Genomic DNA, 25060 nt, shown 5'->3' on the forward strand with positions numbered 1-25060 from the left:
GGCTGGAGTGCAAATGGCGCAATCTTGGCTCACTGCAACCTCCACCTCCAGGGTTCAAGCGATTCTCCTTCCTCAGCCTCCTGAGTAGCTGGGATTACAGGCACCCACCACCATGCCAGGCTAATTTTTGAACTTTTAGTAGAGATGGGGTTTCATCTTGGCCAGGCTAGTCTTTAACTAGTCTTTAACTCCTGACCTCAGGTGATCTCCCGGCCTCGGCCTCCCAAAGTGCTGGGATTACAGGCGTGAGCCACCGCGCCGGCACCCGGCCTAAAAATGTATTTTTTAGAAAGAAGTTCCTTAGCCAAGACTTACAAAAAGAGAGTCATGGCCGGGCGCGGTGGCTCAAGCCTGTAATCCCAGCACTTTGGGAGGCCGAGACGGGCGGATCACGAGGTCAGGAGATCGAGACCATCCTGGCTAACACGGTGAAACCCCGTCTCTACTAAAAAATACAAAAAACTAGCCGGGCGCGCTGGCGGCGCCTGTAGTCCCAGCTACTCGGGAGGCTGAGGCAGGAGAATGGCGTAAACCCCGGAGGCGGAGCTTGCAGTGAGCTGAGATCCGGCCACAGCACTCCAGCCTGGGGACAGAGCGAGACTCCGTCTCAAAAAAAAAAAAAAAAAAAAAAAGAGAGAGAGTCAACGGATACTAGGTATATTTAATGGAACAATAAATTCAAGTTAAAAAAATATTTTATGTTAGAAAAGTAGCCAATAGAGAAGCCAAAAGTAATGTCCTGACTATACAGGGAGGTGATTATATAGGGAGGAGGAAAACCATGGAGATGATTAAAGTTGTCTGCTATTTTTAGCAAGGGATCCATGGACGCGTCGTCTAAAAGTTGATGAAATAAGAAATAACAATCCAAAAATCTGCTTTAAAGATTTGGAAATAGATACCAAAGGAATAAAAGGTGGAAAACGTTAAAAACAAGGCACCAGCGATCACGAGTTACTTTTTGCCATTTTTGAAAAGCAATGTAGTTACAAAAAAATGTATCTGGCCGACAGGGGTTGGGGGCAGTGGTGAGGGAGAGGCTGTTGTTTAAAGGCGGGTTGTTTTCCATGCAAAGCTCTGTCCTGTCCTACGTGTCTGAGTGTCGTGTATTACTGGAACATTTTTAAAGAAGTATTATTTATTTTACAACTAGACTCCCGTAATATTTGTCTTTCAAAATATGGAGTAAATAGACGCTGTCTAAAGTCGAAGAGACAGTATACAGAGCTTTAGAACATACCGCTGAACATTGCAAAAGTAACTTGGCAGAACAAAATTTAAATTGAGAGTTGGGGCCATAGCGAAACACATAATGTGCCCAAGTAGCTAAATCAAGAAACCGCCCTCCGAGGCTTCTGATTCACAGATTCTGCGAAGGGACTGACGGCCAGAAGACAGAAAATCAAGCAACGGTAAAAAGCGGCCAGGCCTTCCCCGGGCTGTTGCGCCCACGTGTTGGTTTGCAGCGTTTGGCAGGGGTTTTAGATGGTAGCCTCCGCGGACGCGCGCCAGGGGTGGAGAGGCCTGGGCGTTCGAACACCCACGTTCAAAGCAAAGCCCTTCCAGATTTGGGACTTTCTAACGTGCATCTGTATAACTTTGGGTTTAAAGGAGCCTCGGGCCGAGGGAGGGCCCGGGGAAGGGACGCTGCGGGTTATGGGACTCTCAGGGACCCGCCCCTCCGGGTAGGGCCTGGCGCGGGAATCCTTCCCGGGGCGCCCCAGCTGTGGGCGAGAATGGGACTGACGTTTGGGTCCCGACCCGGGTCCCCTACCTGTCCCGGCGCTCACCGGCGGGCTGCTCGGAGGCTGCAGCGGAGGGCTAAGCTCCTTTCCTCCCTTTGCTCTGGGAGGCAGTCGGGGGCCTCCCGTGATCGGCGTGGCCTAGGGAGCCCCGGGACCCGCGGTCTAGGCAGTCGGTCCTCTCCCGGGGCGTGGCGGCTGCAGCCCGGCGCCGGGGGCGGTGACTCTGAGATCCCGCGGGCGGGTGCGGGAGGCCGCCCCTCCTCCGGCGGCTGGGCCGGGCGGGAGCGAGGGCGGGCCGGGGAGCTGGGAGGGCTGCGTGCGGCAAGCGGGAGGCCCAGTTGCCGCGGAGGGACTGGTCCTAGCTCCCCACCCCCATTCAAATTCCGTTTCCTTCTGGTTCTGGCCTCCTGCTTGCGGCCGTCTCCACCCCTCACATGTATGGGATCCTGCCCAGGTCCACGGTTGGTAAACCGCTTAGCTGTGATCCCGACCCAGGGCCTGATTCGAAACACTTGGATCAAAGTCCCTGGTCACAGGGATTTTCTTGTATTTACGTTGCTTCCCAGGGCTAGATTCTCACAGCCCGGGCCTGATCTTAAATTAAATCCCTTCAGCACACACACTTTCTGCACCCTCCCACCTTAGGACTCCCCCGTCCTCCCCATCCCCACCAGCTATAGACAACTGAATTAATCCGGCTGGGGCCACCACCCATTTTCTCCCTTTACCTCTGCCCTTGGGCCTTTGCAGTCCCTTCTGATGGCCCTAGATTGCAGCAGGGACCTCAAGGTGACTGATCTCAGACACCCCAGAGCTAGTTTTCTGGAAGCCAGGCCTTGCCCACGCTGGTAAATCATTCTCCAGACCCACTGGCTCGTATCTGCCACTGTGCTACATGCTTTACATGCATGACCTCCTCATGGACGCCTCTCCTGAGAAACTGAAGTCCAGAGATATCTGGTCTATTGCACGTAGTCCAAGTCGCTAGCTTGGAGGGGTCACACAGCCAGAGAGTCTGGATTCCCCAAGGACCCTTCCCCTAGAAACCTCAGCCAGGCCCCACAGCGCCATCGTGAGGACGGCGTGAGAGTCTGCGTGTGCAGCGCGGAGCACAGTGCTGGGCTCAGAGCCAACGCTAATTTGACTACTATTGTTATTATTTGTACCAACCGCCTTTGAAAGCATTTTCTGCCGTGAGTTGTAAAATTACTGTATTATTGGTAGAGTTTTTAGCACAGATCCACACGCAGTTCCTTATGTGAAAGGCGTAGGCCTAGTTCGTTTTGCATTCCGGATGTTGGGGGTTTTATTTATTTTATTTTATTTTTTTGAGACGGAGTCTCGCTCTTTTGCCCACGCTGGAGTGCAGTGGCTCGATCTCGGCTCACTGCAATCTTCGCCTCTCGGGTTCAAGCAATTCTCCTGCCTCAGCCTCCCGAGTAGCTGTGATTACAGGTGCCCACCACCACGCCTGGCTAATTTTTTGTATTTTTGTGGAGACAGCGTTTCACCGTGTTAGCCAGGATGGTCTCGATCTCCTGACCTTGTGTTCTGCCCACCTCGGCCTCCCAAAGTGCTGGGATTACAGGCGTGAGCCACCTTGCCTGTGCCCAGCTGAAAGCAACTTCTTAACCGAGTGATAGAACAGTATCCCAATAATGGAACATTGTGATGTCAATGTCTCGTGATGTGACACAAAATTGCCTATATAAATTTTTTTTTTTTTTTTTTTTTTGAGACAGAGTATCTCTCTGACACCCAGGCTAGAGTGCAGTACTGTAATCACAGCTCACTGCATCCTCGACCTCCCAGGCTCAAGTGATCCTCCCACTTCAGCCTCCCTAGTAGCTGGAACTATAGGTGTGCACCACCCCATCTGGCAAGTTTTTGTACTTTTTGGAGAGATGGGGTTTCACCAAGCTGCCCAGGTTCTATATGCAATTCTTATTTTAAAAAAGTGTTAGGCCTAATTTTCTTTTTGAGATGGAGTCCCACTATATAGCCTAGGCTGGAGTGCAGTGGCATGATCTTGGCTCACTGCAACCTCTGCCTCCCGGGTTCAAAGGATTCTCCTGCCTCAGCCTCTTAAGTAGCTGAGATTACAGGTGCCCACCACCACGCCTGGCTAATTTTTTGTATTTTTAATAGAGATGGGGTTTAGCCATGTTGGTTTGGCTGGTCTCAAACTCCTGACCTTGGGTGATCCTCCTGCCTTGGCCTCCCAAAGTGCTGGGATTACAGGTGTGAGACACCTCGCCTGGCCTGACCTAAACTTTGAACCTAAATTTAATAATGAGGAAATAGGCTGGACCTGGTGACTCATGCTTGTAATCCCAGCACTTTTGGAGGTTGAAGCGGGAGGATCATTTGATCCCAGGAGCTTGAGACCAGCCTGGGTCACATAGCGAGTCCCTATTTCTAAAAAAAAAAAAAAAAAAAAAAAAAACTAGCCACGTGTGGTGGTACACACCTATAGTCCCAGCTATTTATACTTGTGAGGCTGACATGGGAGAATTGCTCGAGCCCAGGAGGTCGAGGTTACACTGAGCTATGATTGCACCACTGCACTCCAGCCTGGGCAACAGAGCAAGACCCTGTTTCAAAAACAAAAACAAACAAACGAACAAAAAGGCAAATCATCATGCATTGAGAATGGGGGCTATCCCCAAGATAACTGGCCAGGACTTTTCAAAAAGTCAGTGTATGAATAATCACAAAAGAGACCAAAGAGATCTTCACAACCAAGTACAGTAGTTGCACCTTGATTGGGTCTTGAATTAGCTGTTGACTTTGGGTTCCATTGCTGGGTGCTGATTTTTCTCTTCCTATTTGGTCAGACTTGCTTGTCTCTTGACTTTCCCAAACAAGGGATAAGCTGGTGTTTGTAGGTGATAGGGGTGCACTTCCTATTCTAAATATCAGACAATTTTCCCGCCATCTTGGGCCTGCATTAGAGCATGAATGGAGCTTTGTGTCTCGGGCTGGGGGGCTTGCTGACAGGCTGGTCTCACTTGTGGGCAGAGAAGGGTCCAAGAACCCCACTTCCAGCTTCCCCTCCCCTCTGCCCCAAGTGCCAGGGTAGGACTGGCTGCTTTTTTTTTTTTTTTTTTTTTTTTTCCATCTCAGATGCCAGCATCTACCGTAGTTACCACCTCAAGCTGTCAGAGTTGGATCTCTTTAGGGAACCACCCTTCAGTTCTTGTTTTTCCTACACATGAATGTTGGGTGGCCTGTTCATTGGGGAGGAGGGTGAGAAGAGGGCACAAGAGGCTCAGACAGACAGACTCTCATCTGAGCCCATCCTCTCTGCCTTTTTTTTTTTTTTTTTTTTTTGAGACAGGGTCTCGCTCTGCCACCCAGGCTGGAGTGCAGTGGTGTGATCTCAGCTCACTGCAGCCTTGACCTCCCCAGTTCAAGCAATTTTCCTGCCTCAGCCACCTGAGTAGCTGGGACCATAGCACTGTATTTTTTGTTGGGATGGGGTTTTGCCGTGTTGCCCAGGCTGGTCTTGAATTTCTGGGCCCAAGAGATCCTTCTGCTTCAACCTCCCAAAGTGCTGGGATTACAGGTGTGTGCCATCACACCTGGCCATTTAATACATTTTGATGCTCTTTCCATATCACTACATAGGGAGCTTCCTTATTTTATTTTAATTAATTAATTTTATTATTTCTTTTTTATTTTTGAGACAGAGTCTTGCTCTGTTGTCCAGGCTATAGTGCAGTGACTGGATCTTGGCTCAGTGAAATCTCTGCCTCCCGGGCTCAAGCGATTCTTGTGCCTCAGCCTCCTGAGTAGCTGGGATTACAGGAACGTGCCACCACGCCCGGCTAATTTTTGTATGTTTAGTAGACAGGGGATTTGGCCATGTTGGCCAGGCTGGTCTTGAACTCCTGACCTCAGGTGATCCTCCTGTCTTGGCCTCCCAAAGTGCTGAGATTACAGGTGTGAGCCACCACGCCCGGCCATAAGTAGCCATTTCTTCATGCTGCTCAATCATCTAACATCCAGGGGCTTGCGTATGTAAGGACAAGAGTACTAACTAATCTTTGTTCTTTGATAAAATCATTAAACAGTTGTTCCTCTAAATCTTCCTCCAAACCAGACTTCCCTAATTATTTCAACATTCCTTCCAAAGGCCATCGCTTAAAGCGTTCACAAATCTAATGTCAGATGTTTGCGATTGTTGTAAATACCTTAACAAATAGACAAAGCAATTGTGTGTTATTATAATGATTACAAAGCTAATGCATACTTGTGCTGACACGTGTCACCAGTGTGCTGATACCCATGGATTTGAGCTTGTTTCTTTATTATTGTTATTATTACAAAAAGTGGAATTGTTTATTTTTCATTTATTTATTTATTTTTGAGATAGGGTCTGGCTCTGTTACCCAGGCTGGAGTGCAGTGGCACGATCACAGCTCACTGCAGCCTTGATCTCCTGGGCTCAAGTGATCCTCCCACCTCAGTCCCTCAAGCAGCTGGGACTACAGGGGGCACGCCACCACGCCCGGCTAATTTTTGTATTTTTTGCAGAGATGGGATTTTGCCATGCTGCCCAGGCTGGTCTTGAACTCATGAGTTCAAGCAATCCATCTGCCTCAGCCTCCTAAAATGCTGGGATTACAGGCATGAGCCACTGCACCTGGCCTTGTTTCTTTATTATTGCTATTCTAGCTTTTAGGCTCCTTTCCTGCAGGGAGTGTGATTTGACTCACCCAACGTAAGGAGCCCCGGTTACTGCCTCGGACTTGCTGAGGTTTCGGCTGTAGGTCGGAGCCAGTGTCAGGAAGGCTGATGATTCAGGGCCGGTGGCGAGGCCTGGGGAGCCTCTAGCAGGGCAGCCCACTGAATGTGGTTGTCACTCGAGCCTGTCCACATGCTTGGATCTGAACAGGAAGGGAGGTTTTATTTATGGTCTCGGTCGTGCTTTCCCTCGGAGTCACATTTGTTCCTGGTATCTCCTCACGTGGTGCAGGCTGATGTGCTTACTCTGCAGCTCTTTCTGCTAAGCAAGGCCTGTTTCTACCCAGTTAAATCTAAAGCCTTCCATCACAATAAAACCCCAACTGTCATTCCCGTCAACCATGAAGAACTGAACTAGGAGGCCCTGACACTTGCCAATCTGATGTGTTATCAGATGTTTACATTGGCCAGGCACAGCGGCTCATGCCTGTAATCCTAGTACTTTGGGAGGCAGCAGGATCACTTGAGACCAGGAGTTCAAGACCAGCCTGTGCAACATAGTGAGACCCCCCCATCTCTACAAAACATTTAAAGATTAGCTGGTTATGATGGTGCGTGACTGTGGTTCTAGCTAGTCGGGAGACTGAGGCAGGAGGATCGCCTGAGCCTGGGAGGTAAGGCTGCAGTGAACTGTAATCGTGCCACTGAACTCCAGGCCTGAGTGACAGAGCAAGACTCTGTCTCGAAACAAACAAACAGGCCGGGTCAGTGGCTCACGCCTATAATCCCAACACTTTAGGAGGCCAAGGCAGGCAGATTACCTGAGGTCAGGAGTTTCAGACCAGCCTGGCCAACATGGCGAAGCCCTGTCTCTACTAAAAACACAAAAATTAGCCAGATGTGGTGGCGTGTGCCTGCAATCCCAGCTACTAGGAGGGCTGAAGCAGGAGGATCGCTTGAACCCAGAAGGCGGAGGTTGCACTGAGCCAAGATTGTGCTACTGCTAGTCTGGGCAACAGAGCGAGACTCCGTCTCAAAACAAACAAGCAAACAAGCAAACAAAAACAAACAAAGTTTACATCTTTGCCTATCTAAGAAGTGAAAAGAAAACAAAAAAAGGTATTGTCCTGGTATCTTCCTTCGCATGTCTCCTAAGGTGAGGACATTGGTCATCTTTTCATGTGTTTAAGAGCTATTTGCATTGATTTCTCCATAATTTATCTGTTAGTCACCTTTGCCCATTTTTCTGTACTTACTGGTCAGGTGCTGTGTTTTAAACATGGTGCAATGGGCCAGGCACAGTGGGTCATCCCTGTAATCCCAGCACTTTGGGAGGTAGAGGCAGGTGGATCACTTGAACTTGCGAGTTTGAGACCAGCCTGGCCAACATGGTGAAACCCCATCTCTACTATAAATATAAAAATTAGGCCAGGCACGGTGGCTCACGACTGTAATCACAGCACTTTAGGAGGCCAAGGCGGGCAGATCACGAGGTCAGGAATTTGAGACCAGCCTGGCCAACATAGTGAAATCCCGTCTCTACTAAAAATACAAAAATTAGCTGGGTGTGGTGGCGGGCGCCTGTAGTCCCAGCTACTTGGGAGGCTGAGGCAGAAGAATCGCTTGAACCCGGGAGGCAGAGGCTGCAGTGAGCTGAGATCATGCGCTGCACTCCAGCCTGGATGACAGAACAAGTGTTTGTCTCAAAAATAAATAAGTATTAAAAAATACAAATATAAATACAAAAATTAGCCTGGCGTGGTGGCGCATTCCTGTAATCCCAGCTACTTGGGATGCTGAGGTGTGAAGATCGCTTGAACCCAGGAGGTGGAGGCTGCAGTCAGCTGAGATTGCTCCACTGCACTCCAGCCTGGGTGACAAAGTGAGGCTCTGAAAATTAGCCTGACGTGGTGGCATATGCCTGTAATCCCAGCTACTCGGGAGGCTGAGGCACGAGGATTGCTTGAACCGGGCAGGCAGAGGTTGCAGTGAGCTGAGATTGTGCCGCTGCACTCCAGCCTGGGTGACAGAGTGAGGCTCCATCTCAAAAAAAAAAAAAAAGAAAAAAGAAAAAAAAAAGAAAAGAAAAAACCACAGTGAAGTCTGGTCTGACCCCGGAGCCCTTAATCACCACCCCAGGATACCCCATTTACAAGCACAAGAACCACAGTTACACTTAGATGCCCCCTTCTCTGGGCAGAGGTTTCCTAAGACTTTGTATATATTAAGTCTTGCTGGGATTACAGATGTGAGCCACCATGCCTGGCCTCCCTTCCTTCCTTCCTTCCTTCCTTCCTTCCTTCCTTCCTTCCTTCCTTCCTTCCTTCCTTCCTTCCTTCCTTCCTTCCTTCCTTTCCTCCCTCCCTCCCTCCCTCCCTCCCTTTCCTTCCTTCCTTCCTTCCTTCCTTCCTTCCTTCCTTCCTTCCTTCCTTCCTTCCTTCCTTCCTTCCTTCCTTCCTTCCTTCTTTCCTTCCTTCCTTCCTTCCCTTCCCTTCCTTTGGTTTTTTTTTCTTTTTGAGATGATGTCTTATTATGTTGCTCATCTATCTCAAACTCTTAGGCTCAAGGGATCCTTCCATCTTAGCCTCTTGAGTTGCTGAGATTACAGACGCATGCCACCTTGCCCAGCTCGTTTTTGCCATTTTCTGTTTGCTAGAAGTGAATCCCTAGGTTCGACTCACACTCGAGGGAAGGGGATTACACAGAACTGTGAACACCAGGAGGCAAGGCCCATCGGAGGCCATCCCAGAGGCTGCCTCCCACAACTCAGGACAAAGAGAGATGGAGGCTGGGGACAATTCACTGTGTCTAGCGCTGCATCTCTAAGGGGAAGAGCAGTTAAACTTATACTGGTGAGGGGATGGCTTCTAGACACCAATGGAGGACAGAGTGTCTCTGTGAACTTTCTGGGGGCACTGGGGAAGGTATTTGTGCACAGAAAAGACTAATGAGGCTGGGCACGGTGGCTCACGCCTGTAATCCCAGCACTTTGGGAGGCTGAGGCAGGTGGATCACCCGTAGTCAGGAGTTCGAGACCAGCCTGGCCAACATGGTGAAACCCTGTCTCTACTAAAAATAGAAAAATGAGGTGGGTGTGATGGCGCATGACTATAATCCCAGCTACTTGGGAGGCTGAGGCATGAGAATCACTTGTAACCAGGAGGCAGAGGTTGCAGTGAGCAGAGATCTCGCCACTGTACTCCTGTCTGGGTGACAGAGTGAGACTCTATATATATATTAAAAAAAGACCAATGACTTCCTGGTGTTTGTTGTTGTTGTTGTTGTTGTTGTTTTGTTTTGTGTTTTGAGACAGAGTCTTGCTCTGTCGCCCAGGCTGGAGTGCAGTGATGCGATCTCGGCTCACTGCAACCTCTGCTTCCCGGGTTCAAGCGATTCTCCTGCCTCAGACCCTGGCTAAGTTTTGTATTTTAATAGAGACAGGGTTTTACCATATTTGCCAGGCTGGTCTCAAACTCCTGACCTCAGGTCATCCGCCTGCCTCAGCCTCCCAAAGTGCTAGAATTACAGGCGTGAGCCACCACACCTGGCTCACTTTTGTATTTTGTATGACTTCCTGTTTTAAGTTAATTTTCTTTCATTTTTATTTTTATGTTTTAGAGACAGGGTCTCTCCATGTTGCCCAGGCTGATCTTGAACTCCTGGCCTCAGGCAATCCACCGGTCTTGGCCTCCCAAAGTGCTGGGATTATAGGCATGAGCCACTGCACCCAGCCCTTAAATTAATTTTCAATGTATTAAAGCTACCAATGTAAACATTGTTTTCCTTAAGCTTCAAAGTTCTACTTACAGATACTATTCTATTTATAAACCTAATACATTTTAGCAGTCACTTTTAGGGAGGCCTTTGATTAATGTCCAACCAATTCCAGTTGCAGCAGCTTCACATTCCATTTAGAATCTTAATTACATTCTGTTCAGTGCTCTGCTTTCACAAATTTAGACGGTTCGATTTTTTTGGGAAGCTCAACAGACGCTTCTAAGAAGCAAAACCTTTCCAAGTACTTAACTTTTTTTTTTTTTCCCGAGACGGTGTCTTGCTCTGTTGCCCAGGTTGGAGTCCACTGGCGCAATCTCGGCTCACCGCAAGCTCTGCCTCCTGGGTTCACGCCATTCTCCTGCCTCAGCCTCCCGAGTAGCTGGGACTACAGCCACATACTGGCTAATTTTTTGTATTTTTAGTAGAGATGGAGTTTCACTGTGTTAGCCAGGATGGTCTCAATCTCCTGACCGTGTGATCCATCCACCTTGGCCTCCCAAAGTGCTGGGATTACAGGCATGAGCCACCGCGCCTGGCCAGTACTTAACTCTTATAATAAATTAAACATATCAAAATCTTTAAAACATCCCAGTAGCATTTACTTACCTAGAAAAAATTCTTTTACTCACGCTTCGGTGAAAAATTACAAGTCCACAGCAGTGAATTTACACAATTACATTTTACCTTGGAAGACTTAAATTTACAGGATAAACGTGTCACATTTCCTAATATGCCAAACTCTTTTTTTTTCCCCAGATGGAGTTTAGCTCTGTCGCCCAGGCTGGAGTGCGGTGGCGCTATCTTGGCTCACTGCAACCTCTGCCTTCCGGGTTCAAGCGATTCTCCTGCCTCAGCCTCCTGAGTAGCTGGGATTACAGGTGCCCGCCCGCCACCATGGCCAGCTAATTTTTGTATATTTAATAGTGATGAAGTTGTTGGCCAGGCTGGTCTCCAACTCCTAACCTCGTGATCTGCCTGCCTTGGCCTCCCAAAGTGCTGGGATTACAAGTGTGAGCCACTACGCCTGGCCTCCAAACTCTTTTATTTTTAAATTTATTTTTATTTTTTATTTTTGAGACAGAGTCTCACTCTGTCACCCAGGCTGGAGTGCAGTTGTGTGATCCTGGCTCACCGCAACCTCGGCCTCCCAGATTAAAGCGATTCTCCTGCCTCAGTCTCCTGACTAGCTGGGATTACAGGTGCGTGCCACCATGCCAGGCTAATTTTTGTATTTTTAGTAGAGACAGGGTTTCACCATGTTGGCCAGGCTGGTCTCGAACTCCTGACCTCATGATCAGCCTACCTCGGTCTCCCAAAGTGCTGGGATTACAGGCATGAACTACTGTGCCTGACCCAAACTCTTTTAAACATTACAAATACTTAAAATACCAAATAGCCCAGATGATTTTTTTTTTTTTTTTTGAGATGGAGTCTTGCTCTGTCGCCCAGGCTGAAGTGCAGTAGTGTGATCTTGGCTCACTGCAACCTCCACCGCCCGGGTTCAAATGATTCTTCTGCCTCAGCCCCCCAACTAGTTGGGATTACAGGTGCACACCACCACTCCTGGCTAGCTTTTATATTTTTAGTAGAGACGGGGTTTGTCCATTTTGGCCAGGCTGGTCTTGAACCCCTGACCTCAGGTGATCCACTCGCCTCAGTCTCCCAAAGTGCTGGGATTACAGGTGTGAGCCAACGTGCCCAGCCTGAGGATTCTTAAATATAACATAAAAGTCTTAATTCTGGGGCTTTGATTTCCTTCATCTCTTTTTTTTTTTTTTTTTTTTTTTTTTTGAGACGGAGTCTTGCTCTGTTGCCCATGCAGTGGCCCGGATCTCAAAGCTCCGCCTCCCGGGTTTACGCCATTTCCTGCCTCAGCCTCCCGAGCAGCTGGGACTACAGGCGCCCGCCACCTCGCCCGGCTAGATTTTTTGTATTTTTTAGTAGAGACGGGGTTTCACCGTGTTAGCCAGGATGGTCTAATCGTGATCCGCCCGTCTCGGCCTCCCAAAGTGCTGGGATTACAGGCTTGATTTCCTTCATCTCTCTATTCGATTTTAAGCCTTCCTGGCTGAACATGAAAAGACACACATAAGAAAACAATTTTACTGGCCAGGCACAGTGGCTCACGCTTGTAATCCCCGTACTTTGGGAGGCCAAAGTAGGAGAATCACTGGAAGCCAGGAGTTTGAAATCAGCTTGGGCAACAAAGGGAGACCCTGTCTCTGTTCTTATTTATTATTATTATTATTTTATTTAATTAATTTATTTTTTGAGACGGAGTCTTGCTCTGTTGCCCAGGCTAGAGTGTGGAGTGCAGTGGTGTGATGTCAACTCACTGCAACCCTCCGCCTCACGGATTCAAGTGATTCTCCTGCCTCAGCCTCCAGAGTAGCTGGGATTACAGGCACCTGCCACGACGCCCAGCTAATTTTTTTGTGTAGTTTTAGTAGAGATGGGATTTCACCATGTGGGCCAGGCTGGTCTTGAATTCCTGACCTCAAATGATCCATCCACCTTGGCCTCCCAGAGTCCTGGAATCACAGGTGTGAGCCACCGCACCTGGCCTCTTATTTATTATTGTTTTTTTTGTGGTGGGGACAGGGTCTTACTCTGCAGCCCAGGCTGAAGTGCAGTGGTGTAATCATGGCTCAGTGCAACCTCAACTTCCTGAGCTCAAGCCATCTTCCCGCTTTTGCCTTCCGAACAGCTGGGACTACAGGTGCGTGCCACCATACCCAGCCAATTTTTCTATTTTTTGTAGAGACAGGGTTTTGCCATGTTGCCCAGGCTGGTCTAGAACTCCTGACCGCAAGTGGTCCACCCACCTCGGCCTCCCAAAGTGCTGAGATTATAGGCGTGAGCCACTGTACCTGGCCTCCTGCCTCTATTCTTAAAAAAAAAAAGAGAAAAGATAACAATTTTGCTAGCGAGGTGAGATTAATTCTTGGCCAGATAATTTATTATTGGAAAGGGAGTTTTGACTTTCTAGTTATGGAAAAAAACCTTAGCCTGGCATGGTGGCTCACACCTGTAAGCCCAGCACTTTGGGAGGCTGAGGCAGGAGGATCACTGGAGCCCAGGAGTTCGAGACCAGCCTGGGCGACCTAGGGAGACCCCCATCTCTACAAAAAATTTAAAAAATTAGATGGGTGTGGTGGCACGCATCCATGGTCCCAGCTATGTGGGAGGCTGAGGTGGGAGGGTCGCTTGAGCCCAGGAGGTCAAGGCTGCAGTGAGCTGTGTTCGCACCACTGCACTCTAGCCTGGGCAACAGAACAAGACGCTGTCACAAAACAAAACAAAAAAAAAACAACCTTTTCAAAAACCCTGCTGAGCCCTTTTAAAATTGTTACCATAACAAATGGACTTCGTGGGCTACAAAGGTTTGGTCCTCTGGCCTTCGATCTGGGTTCATGGTGTACCATCAGCTCACTTTCCTAACCAGTGACATTAGAGGGATGTCTGTAGCTACCCAGGTGGCTTGAGGCTGGACTGGCGTCAGCCGGTCTCTCTGTCGCCCAGCTCTATTCTACATTCCTTCTGCATTCCATCTGACCGTCTGGCCTGGCCACGGCCCCTGAGAGTAGTTACATGATGCCTGGCGTGCAGATGATACTCCCTGTCACCCCTTTGGCCGGCTTTCCTCCTGGCCAGGCTGATGTTGGGGTTGTGACCCAGAGATGAACAGGCAGGTCTCAGAGGGCCCCTTGGGGACGCTGTAGATTGTTCCTGGGAGGGATCGGCTCTCACAATGTCGACAGAGTGCAAGGGGGATGCAACTCATCTGTCATCTACCAGCCTAGGGGCGGCACCGTGTGCAGCTGCCAGGCTCAGATTACAAACCTCAGAGGCTGGAGGCTTGGGCGAGGAGCCCATGTTGGGTCAGGTCAGATAACAGGCTTTGGGCAGGCTGGAGGAGGATGGAAGGAGGAGGCTGGCCAAGCAGCCTCCAAGCCCAGCCCTGACACCAGTCAATCCAGAGATGAGCGCCTACTGCATGCAGCACCTTTTTGTTTTGTTTTGTTTCTTTCTTTGAGACAGGGTCTCACTCTGTTGCCCAGGCTGGAGTACAGTGGTGCCATCATAGCTCACTGTAGCCTCTAACTCCTGGACTCAAGCATTCCTACTGCCTCAGTCTCCTAAGTAACTGGGATTACAGGTGTGCACCACCATACTCAGCTAATTTTTTGAATTTTTTTTTTTTTTGAGACGGAGTCTTGCTCTGTCCCCCAGGCTGGAGTGCAGTGGCGCGATCTCGGCTCACCGCAAGCTCTGCCTCCTGGGTTCACGCCATTCTCCTGCCTTAGCCTCCCAAGTAGCTGGGACTACAGGTGCCCGCCACCACACCCAGCTAATTTTTATGTATTTTTAGTAGAGACAGGGTTTCACCGTGTTAGCCAGGATGGTCTCGATCTCCTGACCTCGTGATCCACCCGCCTCAGCCTCCCAAAGTGCTGGGATTACAGGCTTGAGCCACCGCACCCGGCCTTTTTTTTTTTTTTTAATTAAATTGAAACAGTTTCGCTATGTTGCCCAGGCTGGTCTTGAACTCCCGGGCTCAAGTGATCCTCCTGCCTCAGCCTCCCAAAGTGCTGGGATTACAGGTGTGAGCCACCACGCCCAGCCTAACACCTGCTATGTGCAGGGCGCTCTCTCAGGGTTCTGCTGTCTCCAAGGTGGAGGAGTGATAACCCAGCTGTGCGGTGATCCTGTCTGAGGGGTGATGGCAGAAGTCAGGCGTGTTCTGAATGTCCTTTGAAGGAAAGACAAAAGGATTTGCTGCTGGACTGGATTTAGTGTGAGAAATGGGGAGAGAGAGGAGTCCAGGACAAGCCAGGCTCTTGGGTCTGGCAGCTGGTGAAATCAGAGTGCCGCTCCCTGAAGATGGCGTGCGGAATCGGAATAGGTTCAGAAGGTTGCAAAATCAGTTCTTTCTGGGCACGTGCTATGAACTTCCAGGCCAATGTTTCTCTAAATTTTGTAACCATAACCTGAGTAAGAAATGCATTCTGGCCGGGTACGGTGGCTCACACCTGTAATCCCAGCACTTTGGGAGGCCGAGGCGGTGTGGATCACATGAGGTCAGGAGTTCGAGACCAGTCTGGCCAACATGGTGAAACCCCGTCTCTACAAAAATACAAAGATTAGCCAGGTGTGTTGGTGGGCACCTGTAATCTCAGCTACTCGGGAGGCTGAGGCAGGAGAATCACTTGAACCTGGGAGGCAGAGATTGCAGTGAGCCGAGATCGCGCCATTGCACTCCAGCCTGGGTGACAGAGCAACATTCCATCTCAAAACAACAACAACAACAACAAAAACAGAAATGTATTTTACACAACAATCAATACACCTAAAAGTAGAATTTCTGCAGCAATATTTACCCCTTGCTGTGTGCGGTGCAATCTGATATTTCCTGTTGAATTTCATTTTTAAAAAATTGTGCTGGTTGTGACTTTTATCCATGGGTCATGACCTAAAAATTGAAAGTTATCATTCTCAGTTCTACCTCTCTAAAAAAACAAATCAGGCCAGGTGCAGTGGCTCACACCTATAATTCCAGCACTTTGGGAGACCGAGGTGGCCATATCACTTGAGGCCAGGAGTTCGAGACCAGCCTGGCCAACATGGTGAGACCCCCCATCTCTACTAAAAATACAAAAAATTAGCTGGGCGTGGTGGCACATGCCTGTAATCTCAGCTACTCGAGAGGCCGAGGCAGGAGAATCATTTGAACCCAGGAGGCGGAGGTTGCCGTGAGCCAAGATCAAGCAGAGATTGCACCACTGCACTCCAGCCTGGGTGACAGTGAGACTCCATCTCAAAAAAAAAAAAAAAATGTGTGTGTGTATATATATATATTTTTTTTTAAATAAATAAAAATTATAAAACAAATCAGAGGCCAGGAATGGTGGCTCACCCCTGTAATCCCAGCACTTTGAGAGGCCAAGGCAGGAGGAGCACTTGAGCCCAGCAGTTTGAGACCAGCCTGGGCAACATAGTAAGACCCCATCTCTACAACAACAGCAAAAACAACAAAAATTAGCCAGGTGTTCTGGCTCACACTTGTAGTCCCAGCTACTTGTGAGGCTGAGGTGGGAGGATCCCTTGAGCCCAGGAGACAGAAGCTGCAGTGAGCTGAGATCACACCACTGCACTCCAGCCTGGGTGACAGAGCAAGACCCTGTCTCAAAAAAAAAAAAAAAAAAAAAAAAATCAGATTATTGATGATCTCTGAGTACAATGGAAGGGAAAGGAAAGCAGGCTCCTAAAGCACTGGTAATATTCCATTTCAGAACTTAGTTGGTAGACAGATAAGTATTTTATTATCGTTTAAAAATAAATATACAAGCACACATACTTTTTTACTTATGTGGGGTTTCCTGGGAAACAGACTGTGAGGTGGAGATTTGCAGGCAGATGGTTTTGGGGGAGTGCTCTGTGGGGGGAAACATCTAAGGAAGCGAGGAGGGCAAGGTGGGCAGAGGGACACATGGAAGCGTGATGTGCTTGCCACCAGAGCCTCAGCCAGGACAGCAGAGAATGCGGAGCTGGGGTGGCCTGTCCGAGGGATCCCTGGCTGAGGCATGGGGCCAGGCCTTTGTACTTCCTTATGAACCAGATGTAGAATGTGGGCTGCCCCTGGGGATTGGGGATAACCTTGAGCCAGATGGCTTTCTTCAGTTGAAGTCCCCAAGACAGGTGCAGCTGTAAGCCATCAGCTACCAACACCCCAGGCAGCTGGCAGAAAGAATGCCTCAGTCCTGAAGAGGCGGATGTGGGTGGCATATTACAGCATCCAGCACGCCTTTGTACCTACGATGTATTTGACAACAAAAATTTAGAAAGAGGCCAGGCGCAGTGGCTCACGTCTGTAATCCCAGCACTTTGGGAGGCTGCGGTGGGCAGATCACTTGAGGTCAGGAGTTGAAAACCAGCCTGGCCAACACAGTGAAACCCCGTCTCTACTAAAAATACAAAAATTAGCCGGATGTGGTGGCGGGGGCCTGCAGTCCCAGCTACTTGGGAGGCTGATACAGGAGTATCACTTGAACCTGGGAGGCAGAGGTTGCAACGAGCCGAGATCTTGCTACTGTGCTCCAGCCTGGGTGGCAGAGAGAGACTCCATCTCAAAAAAAAAAAAAAATTTAGAAAGAAAATATATTCATGTAATACATCATATTAACAGATGAAAGGATAAAAATCATTTGATAAAATTTGACACTCTAGGCTGTGCACAGTGGCTTACACCTCTAATCCCAGCCCTTTTTGAGGCCAAGGTGGGAGGATCACTTGAAGCCAGGAGTTTGAAACCAGCCTGGGCAACAAAGCAAGACCCTGTTGCTACAAAAATTAAAAAATTAGCCAAGTGTGGAGGCACACTCCTGTAGTCCCAGTTAATCAGGAGGCTGAGGCAGGAGGATTGCTTGAGTCCAGGAGTTTGCGGCTACAATAAGCCATGATAATAGTCTTCAATCTGATAAAAGGAACCTACCAAAATCCTGTAACACGTATCCAACTTAATTAGAAAAATTACCTTTAGGCCAGGCGCGGTGGCTCACGCCTGCAATGCTAGCACTTTGGGAGGCCGAGGTGGGCGAATCACGAGGTCAGGAGATTGAGACCATCCCGGTTAACACAGTGAAATCCCGTCTCTACTAAAAATACAAAAAATTAGCTGGGGTGGTGGCGGGCACCTGTAGTCCCAGCTACTTGGGAGGCTGAGGCAGGAGAATGGCGTGAACCCAGGAGGCGGAGCTTGCAGTGAGCCGAGATCGCGCCACTGCACTCCAGCCTGGGTGAAGGTGCGAGACTCTGTCTAAAACAAACAAACAAACAAACAAAAAAAACAGAAAAAAGAAAAATTACCTTTAAAGAACTGTCTTAGTCCATTTTATGTTGCTGTGACTGAATACCTGAGACTGGGTAATTTATAAAGAAAAGAGGTTTATTTCTTACACTTCTGGAGGCTGGGGAGTCCAAGGCTGAGGGTTTTCTTCTGGTCAGCCTCTGGTGAGGGTCTTGTACTGCGTCATAATATGGCAAAAGGCATCACGGCCAAGAGTGGCGCACTGAGAGCCAAACTGGCTTTTTATGCCAAACCCACTGTAGTGATAACACACTCACTTCCGTGATAACTCATTTAATCATTAATTTTTTTTTTTTTTTTTTTGAGACGGAATCTTGCTCTGTCACCCAGACTGGAGTGCAGTGGTGCAATCTTGGCTCACTACAACCTCCGCCTCCTGGGTTCAAGCGATTCTTTTGTATCAGCCTCCTGAGTAGCTGGGATTACAGGTGCGTGCCACCATACCCGGCTAATTTTTGTATATTTAGTAGAGATGGGGTTTCTCCATGTTGGCCAGGCTGGTCTCGACCTCCTGACCTCAGGTGATCCCCCTGCCTCAGCCTCCCAAAGTACTGGGATTACAGGCGTGAGCCACCATGCCTGGCCAATTTTCGTATTTTTAGTAGAGATGGGGTTTCGCCATGTTGGCCAGGCTGGTCTTGAACTCCTGACCTCAAGTGATCCACCCGCCTCAGCCTCCCAAAATGTTAGGATTATAGGTGTGAGCCACTGTGCTCAGCCTCACCCGCCAGTCTTTCATTTGATGCCTGAGGATATCAGGCAATGTGGTAATAATCATCCAGTTCCATTTTCCTTGTATTTAGTTTTCCTGTCGTATATCTCAAAAGGCTGAATCAACTCATTTGCCCATGCATCTCCTCAACCAGCACATTCTCCTAAACCTCCACTGGTGACAGTTTGAACAACTGGACTGTCGCCTGTGCCAGGGACTGTGCTTCCCCTAGCCCCTGGGATGGTGTTCTCATTGTCAGCCAGGCGCCGAGAGATTTGGTTCCCAAGCCTCATGTTACCATCTGCCTTCTCAGACCACTCCTGGTAGAAGCTGTGTGGTTCTGCTTCACTAAGAAGCAATCCTGAGTTGGATTTTGAAGTGCAGGCCAGAGACGGTGCCTCACACTTATAATCCCAGCCCTTTGGGAGGATCATGTGAGGCTAGGAGTTTGAGACCAGCCTGGGCAACATAGTGAGACCCTGTATCTACAAAAAATAAAAAATCACCTGGGCATAGTGGTTGACATGTAGTCCTAGTTACTCAGAAGGCTAAGGCAGGAGGATCCCTTGAGCCCAGGGGGTTGAGGCTGCAGCAAGCTATAATTGTGCCACTGTACTCCTGGGCCTGGGTGACAGAGCAAGACCTTGCTTCCAAAAAAAAAAAGTGCAAAAGCATTTTCAAGGAGTAACACTTGTGAAATGAAAAGTATTAACCAGGTGCGGTGGCTCATGCCTGTAATCCCAGCACTTTGGGAGGCCGAGGTGGGCGGATCACCTGAGGTCAGGAGTTTGAGACCAGCCTGACCAACATGGTGAAACCCTGTCTCTACTAAAAATACAAAAAATTAGCTGGGCGTGGTGGTGCATGCCTGTAACTCAGCTACTCAGGAGGCTGAGGCAGGAGAATTGCTCGAACCCAGGAGGCAGAGGTTGTGGTGAACTGAGATGGCGCCATTTCACTCCAGCCTGGGCAACGAGAGCAAAACTCTGCCTCAGAAAAAAAAAGCAAAGCAAAGCAAAGCGAAGCGAAGCGAAGCGGAGGGGAGGGGAGGGGAGGGGAGGAGAGGGGAGGGGGGGGGAGGGAAGGGGAGGGGAGGGGAGGGGAGGGGGGAGGGGAGGGAAGGGAAGGGAAGGGAAGGGAAGGGAAGGGAAGGGAAGGGAGGGAAGGGAAGGGAAGGGAAGGGAAGGGAAGGGAAGGGGAGGGAAGGGAAGGGAAGGGAAGGGAAGGGAAGGGAAGGGAAGGGAAGGGAAGGGAAGCTATCAGGCCGTGATGCAAACTTGAGGACATCTCTGGCAGCCAGGCGGGGAGCTCTGGAGCAAAGGCTGCCTGTTAGAGGAGTTGGCATTGTGTGGAAATGGCTTGGCTGCCACAGCTCAGCTGTTACCACCTTGTTCATTCATTGACTGGAAACCACCACAAGTAGAGCTTGACTTGGCTCCAAGCCGAAGCAGACCCTGAAGGAGCCACTGGAAGAAGGTCATTGTTTAGCAAACTCCATGTAGCTGAGGGGCTAGTGCTTTTTTCTTTCTCTTTTTCTGTTTTGTTTTGTTTTGTTTTGTTTTTTGAGACAGGGTCTTGCTGGAGTGCACTGGCGCAATCACAGCTCACTGAAGCCTCAACTTCCTGGGCTCAGGTGATCCTCCCACTTCAGCCTCCTGAGTAGCTGGGACCGCAGGCATGTGTCGTCATGCTTGGCTAATTTTGTGTATTTTTTGTAGAGATATGGTCTTGCTATGTTGCCCAGACTGGTCTTGAACTCCTGGGCTCAAGCGATCCTCCTGCCTCAGCCTTCCAAAGTGCTGGGATCATAGGTGTGAGCCATCACACCTCACTGCAAGCTCTTTCTTGGAATGGGATCTGAGTGGCACATCTCTGGCTCTACTACAGGGCCGTGGCAACTTATGGTTGTCAATATATGTATATAAAGATTTAGATAAATAAATATATTCTGCAGTAGGACTGTTAAAAGGCAAGAAAAATTAAAAAGAAAAAATGAAAATAAATATAGATAGAATGTGTGTTTATCTCCATCTATCCACGTATTCATCTATCAACATTATACACACACACACACACACACACACACACATACACACACTCCCTAGTTCTGTCCACTGAGAGGGTCTGGGAGCGATGACACCCCAGTAGTAATGAACACACCAAGCACCCAGATACTGGCTTCTACATCCCTCCACTATGGAAGTATGAGAGGAACCTGGCACGTATTGTTGTGCCAGAAAAGTAAGGAAGTGCTTGAAGAATGATGAGGACGTATTAAAAGGACACAGGAATCAGCCTGAAGGATCTCTAAATGGCCGAATCTGGGGCAATTTTATTTATTTATTTATTTTTGAGATGGAGCCTCCCTCTGTCACCCAGGTTGGAGTGCAATAGCATGATCTTGGTTCACTGCAAACTCCACCTCTTGGGTTCAAGTGATTCTCCTGCCTCAGCCTCCCGAGTAGCTGGGATTACAGGCATCCACCATCATGCACAGCTAATTTTTGTATTTTTGTAGAGATAGGGTTTCACCATGTTGGCCAGGCTGGTCTTGAACTCTTGACCTCAGGTCATCCGCCCTCCTCGGCCTCCCGAAGTGCTAGGATTAGAGGCATGAGCCACCACTCTCGGCTAATTTTAGAACCAAAATAAATAAGAAGAGTGTGATGAACGGAATTGTGCCTCTGTCCCGGATTCATATGTTGAATCCTAATCTCTAGAGTGACTGTATTTAGAGACAGAGTCTTTAGAGAGGTAATTAAGATCAGATGAGGTCATCAGGATGGAACCCTACTCCATCATGCTTTGGGTTTTTTTTTTTTTTTTTTTTTTTGAGATGGAGTCTCGCTCTGTTGCCCAGGCTGGAGTGCAGTGGCGCGATCTCCGCTCACTGCAAGCTCTGTCACCTCCCGGGTTCACACCATTCTCCTGCCTCAGCCTCCCTAGAAACTGGGACTACAGGCGCCCGCCACCACGCCCGGCTAATTTTTTTGTATTTTCAGTAGAGACGGGGTTTCACGTGTTCGCCAGGATGGTCTCGATCTCCTGACCTCATGATCCGCCCACCTCGGCCTCCCAAAGTGCTGGGATTACAGGCGTGAGCCACCGCGCCCGGCACTGTTTTTTTTTTTTTTTTTTTGAGATGGAATCTCGCTCCATCACCCAGGCTAGAGTGCAGTGGTTTGATCTCAGCTCACCGCAACCTCCGCCTCTTGGGCTCAAATGATCCTCCCACCTCACTCCCCGAGTAGCTGGGACTACAGGCATGCACCACCATGCCTGGATAATTTTTGTATTTTTAAGTAGAGACAGGGTTTTACCACGTCGGCCAGGATGGTCTTGAACTCCTGACCTCAGGTGATCTGCCCACGTTGGCCTTCCAAAATACTGGGATTACAGGAGTGAGCCACAGCGCCCGGCCAATTATGCTATGTTTTTGTAAGAAGGAGAGAACAAGGATGTGTGCCACAGAGGAAAGGCCATGAGAGAGAGAGGACACAGCCAGAAGGCGGCCATCTGCAAGCCAAGGAAAGGCCTTAAGAGGAAGCAAGCCTGCCAGACTGGGCACCGTGGCTCATGGGTAAGGTAGCAGGATTACTTGAGCCCAGGAATTCTAGACCAGCCTGGGCAACAAAGGGAGATCCCATCTCTACAAAAAAATTTTAAAAATTAGCCAGGCGTGGCCGGGCGCGGTGGCTCAAGCCTGTAATCCCAGCACTTTGGGAGGCCGAGACGGGTGGATCACGAGGTCAGGAGATCGAGACCATCCTGGCTAATACGGTGAAACCCCGTCTCTACTAAGAAATACAAAAAAAACCTAGCCGGGCGAGGTGGCGGGCGCCTGTAGTCCCAGCTGCTCGGGAGGCTGAGGCCGGAGAATGGCGTGAACCCGGGAGGCGGAGCTTGCAGTGAGCTGAGATCCAGCCACTGCACTCCAGCCTGGGCTACAGAGCGAGACTCCGTCTCAAGAAAAAAAAAAAAAAAAAAAAAAATTAGCCAGGTGTGGTGGTGCACGCCTTGGAGTCCCAGCTACTCCGGGAGGCTGAGGCAGGAGGATAGCTTGAGCCCAGGGAGCCCGGAAGGTTGAGGCTGCAGTGAGCTATTGTCACACCAGTGCACTTCAGCATGGGTAATAGAGCATGACACTCAAAAGAAACAAAAGACATCAACCTGCCAACACCTTTTTTTTTTTTTTTTTTTTTTGAGACAGAGTCTCCTGTCCTCCAGGCTGAGGCTGGAATACAGTGGTATGATCTTGGCTCACTGCAACTTCTGCCTCCCAGGTTCAAGTGATTCTTGTGCCTCAGCCTCCCAAGTGCCTGGGATTACAGGCATGAGCCACCATGCCCAGCTAATTTTTTGTATTTTTAGTAGAGTCGGGGCTTCACCATGTTGGCCAGGCTAGTCTCAAACTCCTGACTTCAAGTGATCGCCCGCCTCGGCCTCCCAAAGTGCTGGGATTACAGGCATAAGCCACTCACTGCGCCTGGCCAGGCCAACACCCGATCTTGGACTTCCAGCTTCTGGAATTGTGAGAAGTAAATTTCTGTTGTTGAAGCCCCCAAGTCTGTGAATTTTGTTCCGGGAGCCCCGGCCAATGGATACAGAGAATAACATTTTAACCCACTGAATAAAATAGGAAACCACAAGTCAAATACTGATATACATAGATAAATGAATGAATGGAAAGGTTGATGAAGAATGGGATATTTACACTGTTTTAAAGAACTTACGAAACACTAATTACAAAGAGGAAAGTAGCTTGACAGTGATGGTTAAATCAAGTGATCAAAGTGAAATGTCATCAATACTGGGACAAACTGAAACCTTGCAGCACATGAAAAATGCAGTGGGGACACACAAAAAAGTCTCTTCTGTGATATTCTTGCCAAAGAGGTATAATCTGAATCTAATTACAAAGAAACATCAGACAAAAGCAAAAGGAGAGACATTGTACAAAGAAAAACTGGCCTGGCCAGGCATGTGGCTCATGCCTGTAATCCTAGTACTTTGGGAGGCCGAGGTGGGCAGATCACCTGAGGTTCGGAGTTTGAGACCAGCCTGAACAACATGGAGAAACCCTGTGTCTACTAAAAATATGAACAATTAGCCGGGCACGGTGGTGCATGCCTGTAATCCCAGCTACTCGGGAGGCTGAGGTAGGAGAATTGCTTGAACCTGGGAAGTGGAGGTTGCGGTGAGCCAAGTTTGTGCCAGTGCTCTCTAGTCTGGGCAACAGAGCAAGACTTCGTCTCAAAAAAAAAAAAAAAAAAAAAAAAAATGCACATCCCAGTAACCATAGAGATCTGTCTTCGAAAGCCAGGTGGCTTCCTGTTTCTGTATGAATTATATGGTTCAAGACATTGACTCAGGCACAGCAGATACAGCTGTCCACTAAGTTGAAGTTGATCTGAATAGTGTTCAGGGCTGAGACAGTGTCCTAATAATCAGGGGACAATAAGCACAGGAAGTACAATCCCAGGCCAGGCGTGGTGGCTCATGCCTATGTCTTTGGGAGGGTAAGGCGGGAAGATCACTTGAGCCCAGGAGTTCAAGACCAGCCTGGGCAATATAGAGAAATTCCATCTCTACAAAAAATGCAAAAATTAGCCAGGCATGGTGGTGCGCACCTATAGTCCCAGCTCCTTGGGAGGCTGAGGCAGGAGGATCACTGGAGGCCAGGAATTCGAAGTTGCAGTGAGCTGAGATCGTACCACTGCACTCTAGCCTGGGTGACAGAGTGAGACCTCGTCTCAAAAAAAAAAAAAAAAAAAAAACAAAGGTGAGAGAAAAGTACAAACCCAGAGGGCACACGTGGTGACCCCTGGAGACGGAGAGTTGACAGTTTTTAGGGAACTCCAGGCCAGAGGTGCATCCATTAGAGGCTCAGGGGCCCCTGTGTGGTCTTGCAGCCTGGGTCCTTCAGCCCTAAAGTTGCCAGACTAGTCCAAACCGTTCTGCTCAGTCCTTGCTGTCAGAGGGAATGCCCAAGGCAGTCAATTCCAGACGGGTTTTGCATGTCCATCACAACAGTATCTTTGCCTGAGGGGTGTGCACAGCAACCCCAGGTGGGCGTTCTGGTGGAATATCCGGGAGCTGGGCCGCCCCAGGCAGCAGGTGAGCAGGTGGAAGGATAGGGGTCAAGTGGAGGGTCGCAGTCAATTTGAATTCAAAGCAGTCCAGCCGCTTGGAAAGGCAAGACAGGGTGTTTCTTATTATTTTTCTTTGGGAGGAGGGGAAAGCTTCCAGGAGTAGCTCTGAAAGACAAAA

General features: G+C 49.1%; 3 protein-coding genes across 4 annotated transcripts in view; all 3 read right to left on the reverse strand.

Moving 5' to 3' along the window:
- Window positions 1–1965, reverse strand: part of FBXO17 (F-box protein 17) — a 34999-nt gene extending 33034 nt beyond the window's left edge. Inside the window, exon 1 of one of the 2 annotated variants that reach the window (XM_050769281.1) lies at window positions 1791–1965. The gene's annotated coding sequence lies outside the window, so the exon portion shown is untranslated. Of the gene's footprint in view, window positions 1–1774 lie in introns of both variants that reach the window. The other variant, XM_050769282.1, reaches the window with a different exon arrangement.
- Window positions 1–25060, reverse strand: part of SARS2 (seryl-tRNA synthetase 2, mitochondrial) — a 209078-nt gene that overhangs the window by 53868 nt on the left and 130150 nt on the right. The window lies entirely within an intron of this gene.
- Window positions 16517–25060, reverse strand: part of FBXO27 (F-box protein 27) — a 34280-nt gene continuing 25736 nt past the window's right edge. The window contains exon 6 of the mRNA XM_050769237.1: window positions 16517–17024. Coding sequence (XP_050625194.1) covers window positions 16578–17024 — 447 coding nt within the window. The 3' untranslated portion in view covers window positions 16517–16577. The remainder of the gene's footprint in view (window positions 17025–25060) is intronic.

This window comes from Macaca thibetana, chromosome 19 (genome assembly GCF_024542745.1).
Source record: "Macaca thibetana thibetana isolate TM-01 chromosome 19, ASM2454274v1, whole genome shotgun sequence".
Lineage (NCBI taxonomy): Eukaryota > Metazoa > Chordata > Mammalia > Primates > Cercopithecidae > Macaca > Macaca thibetana.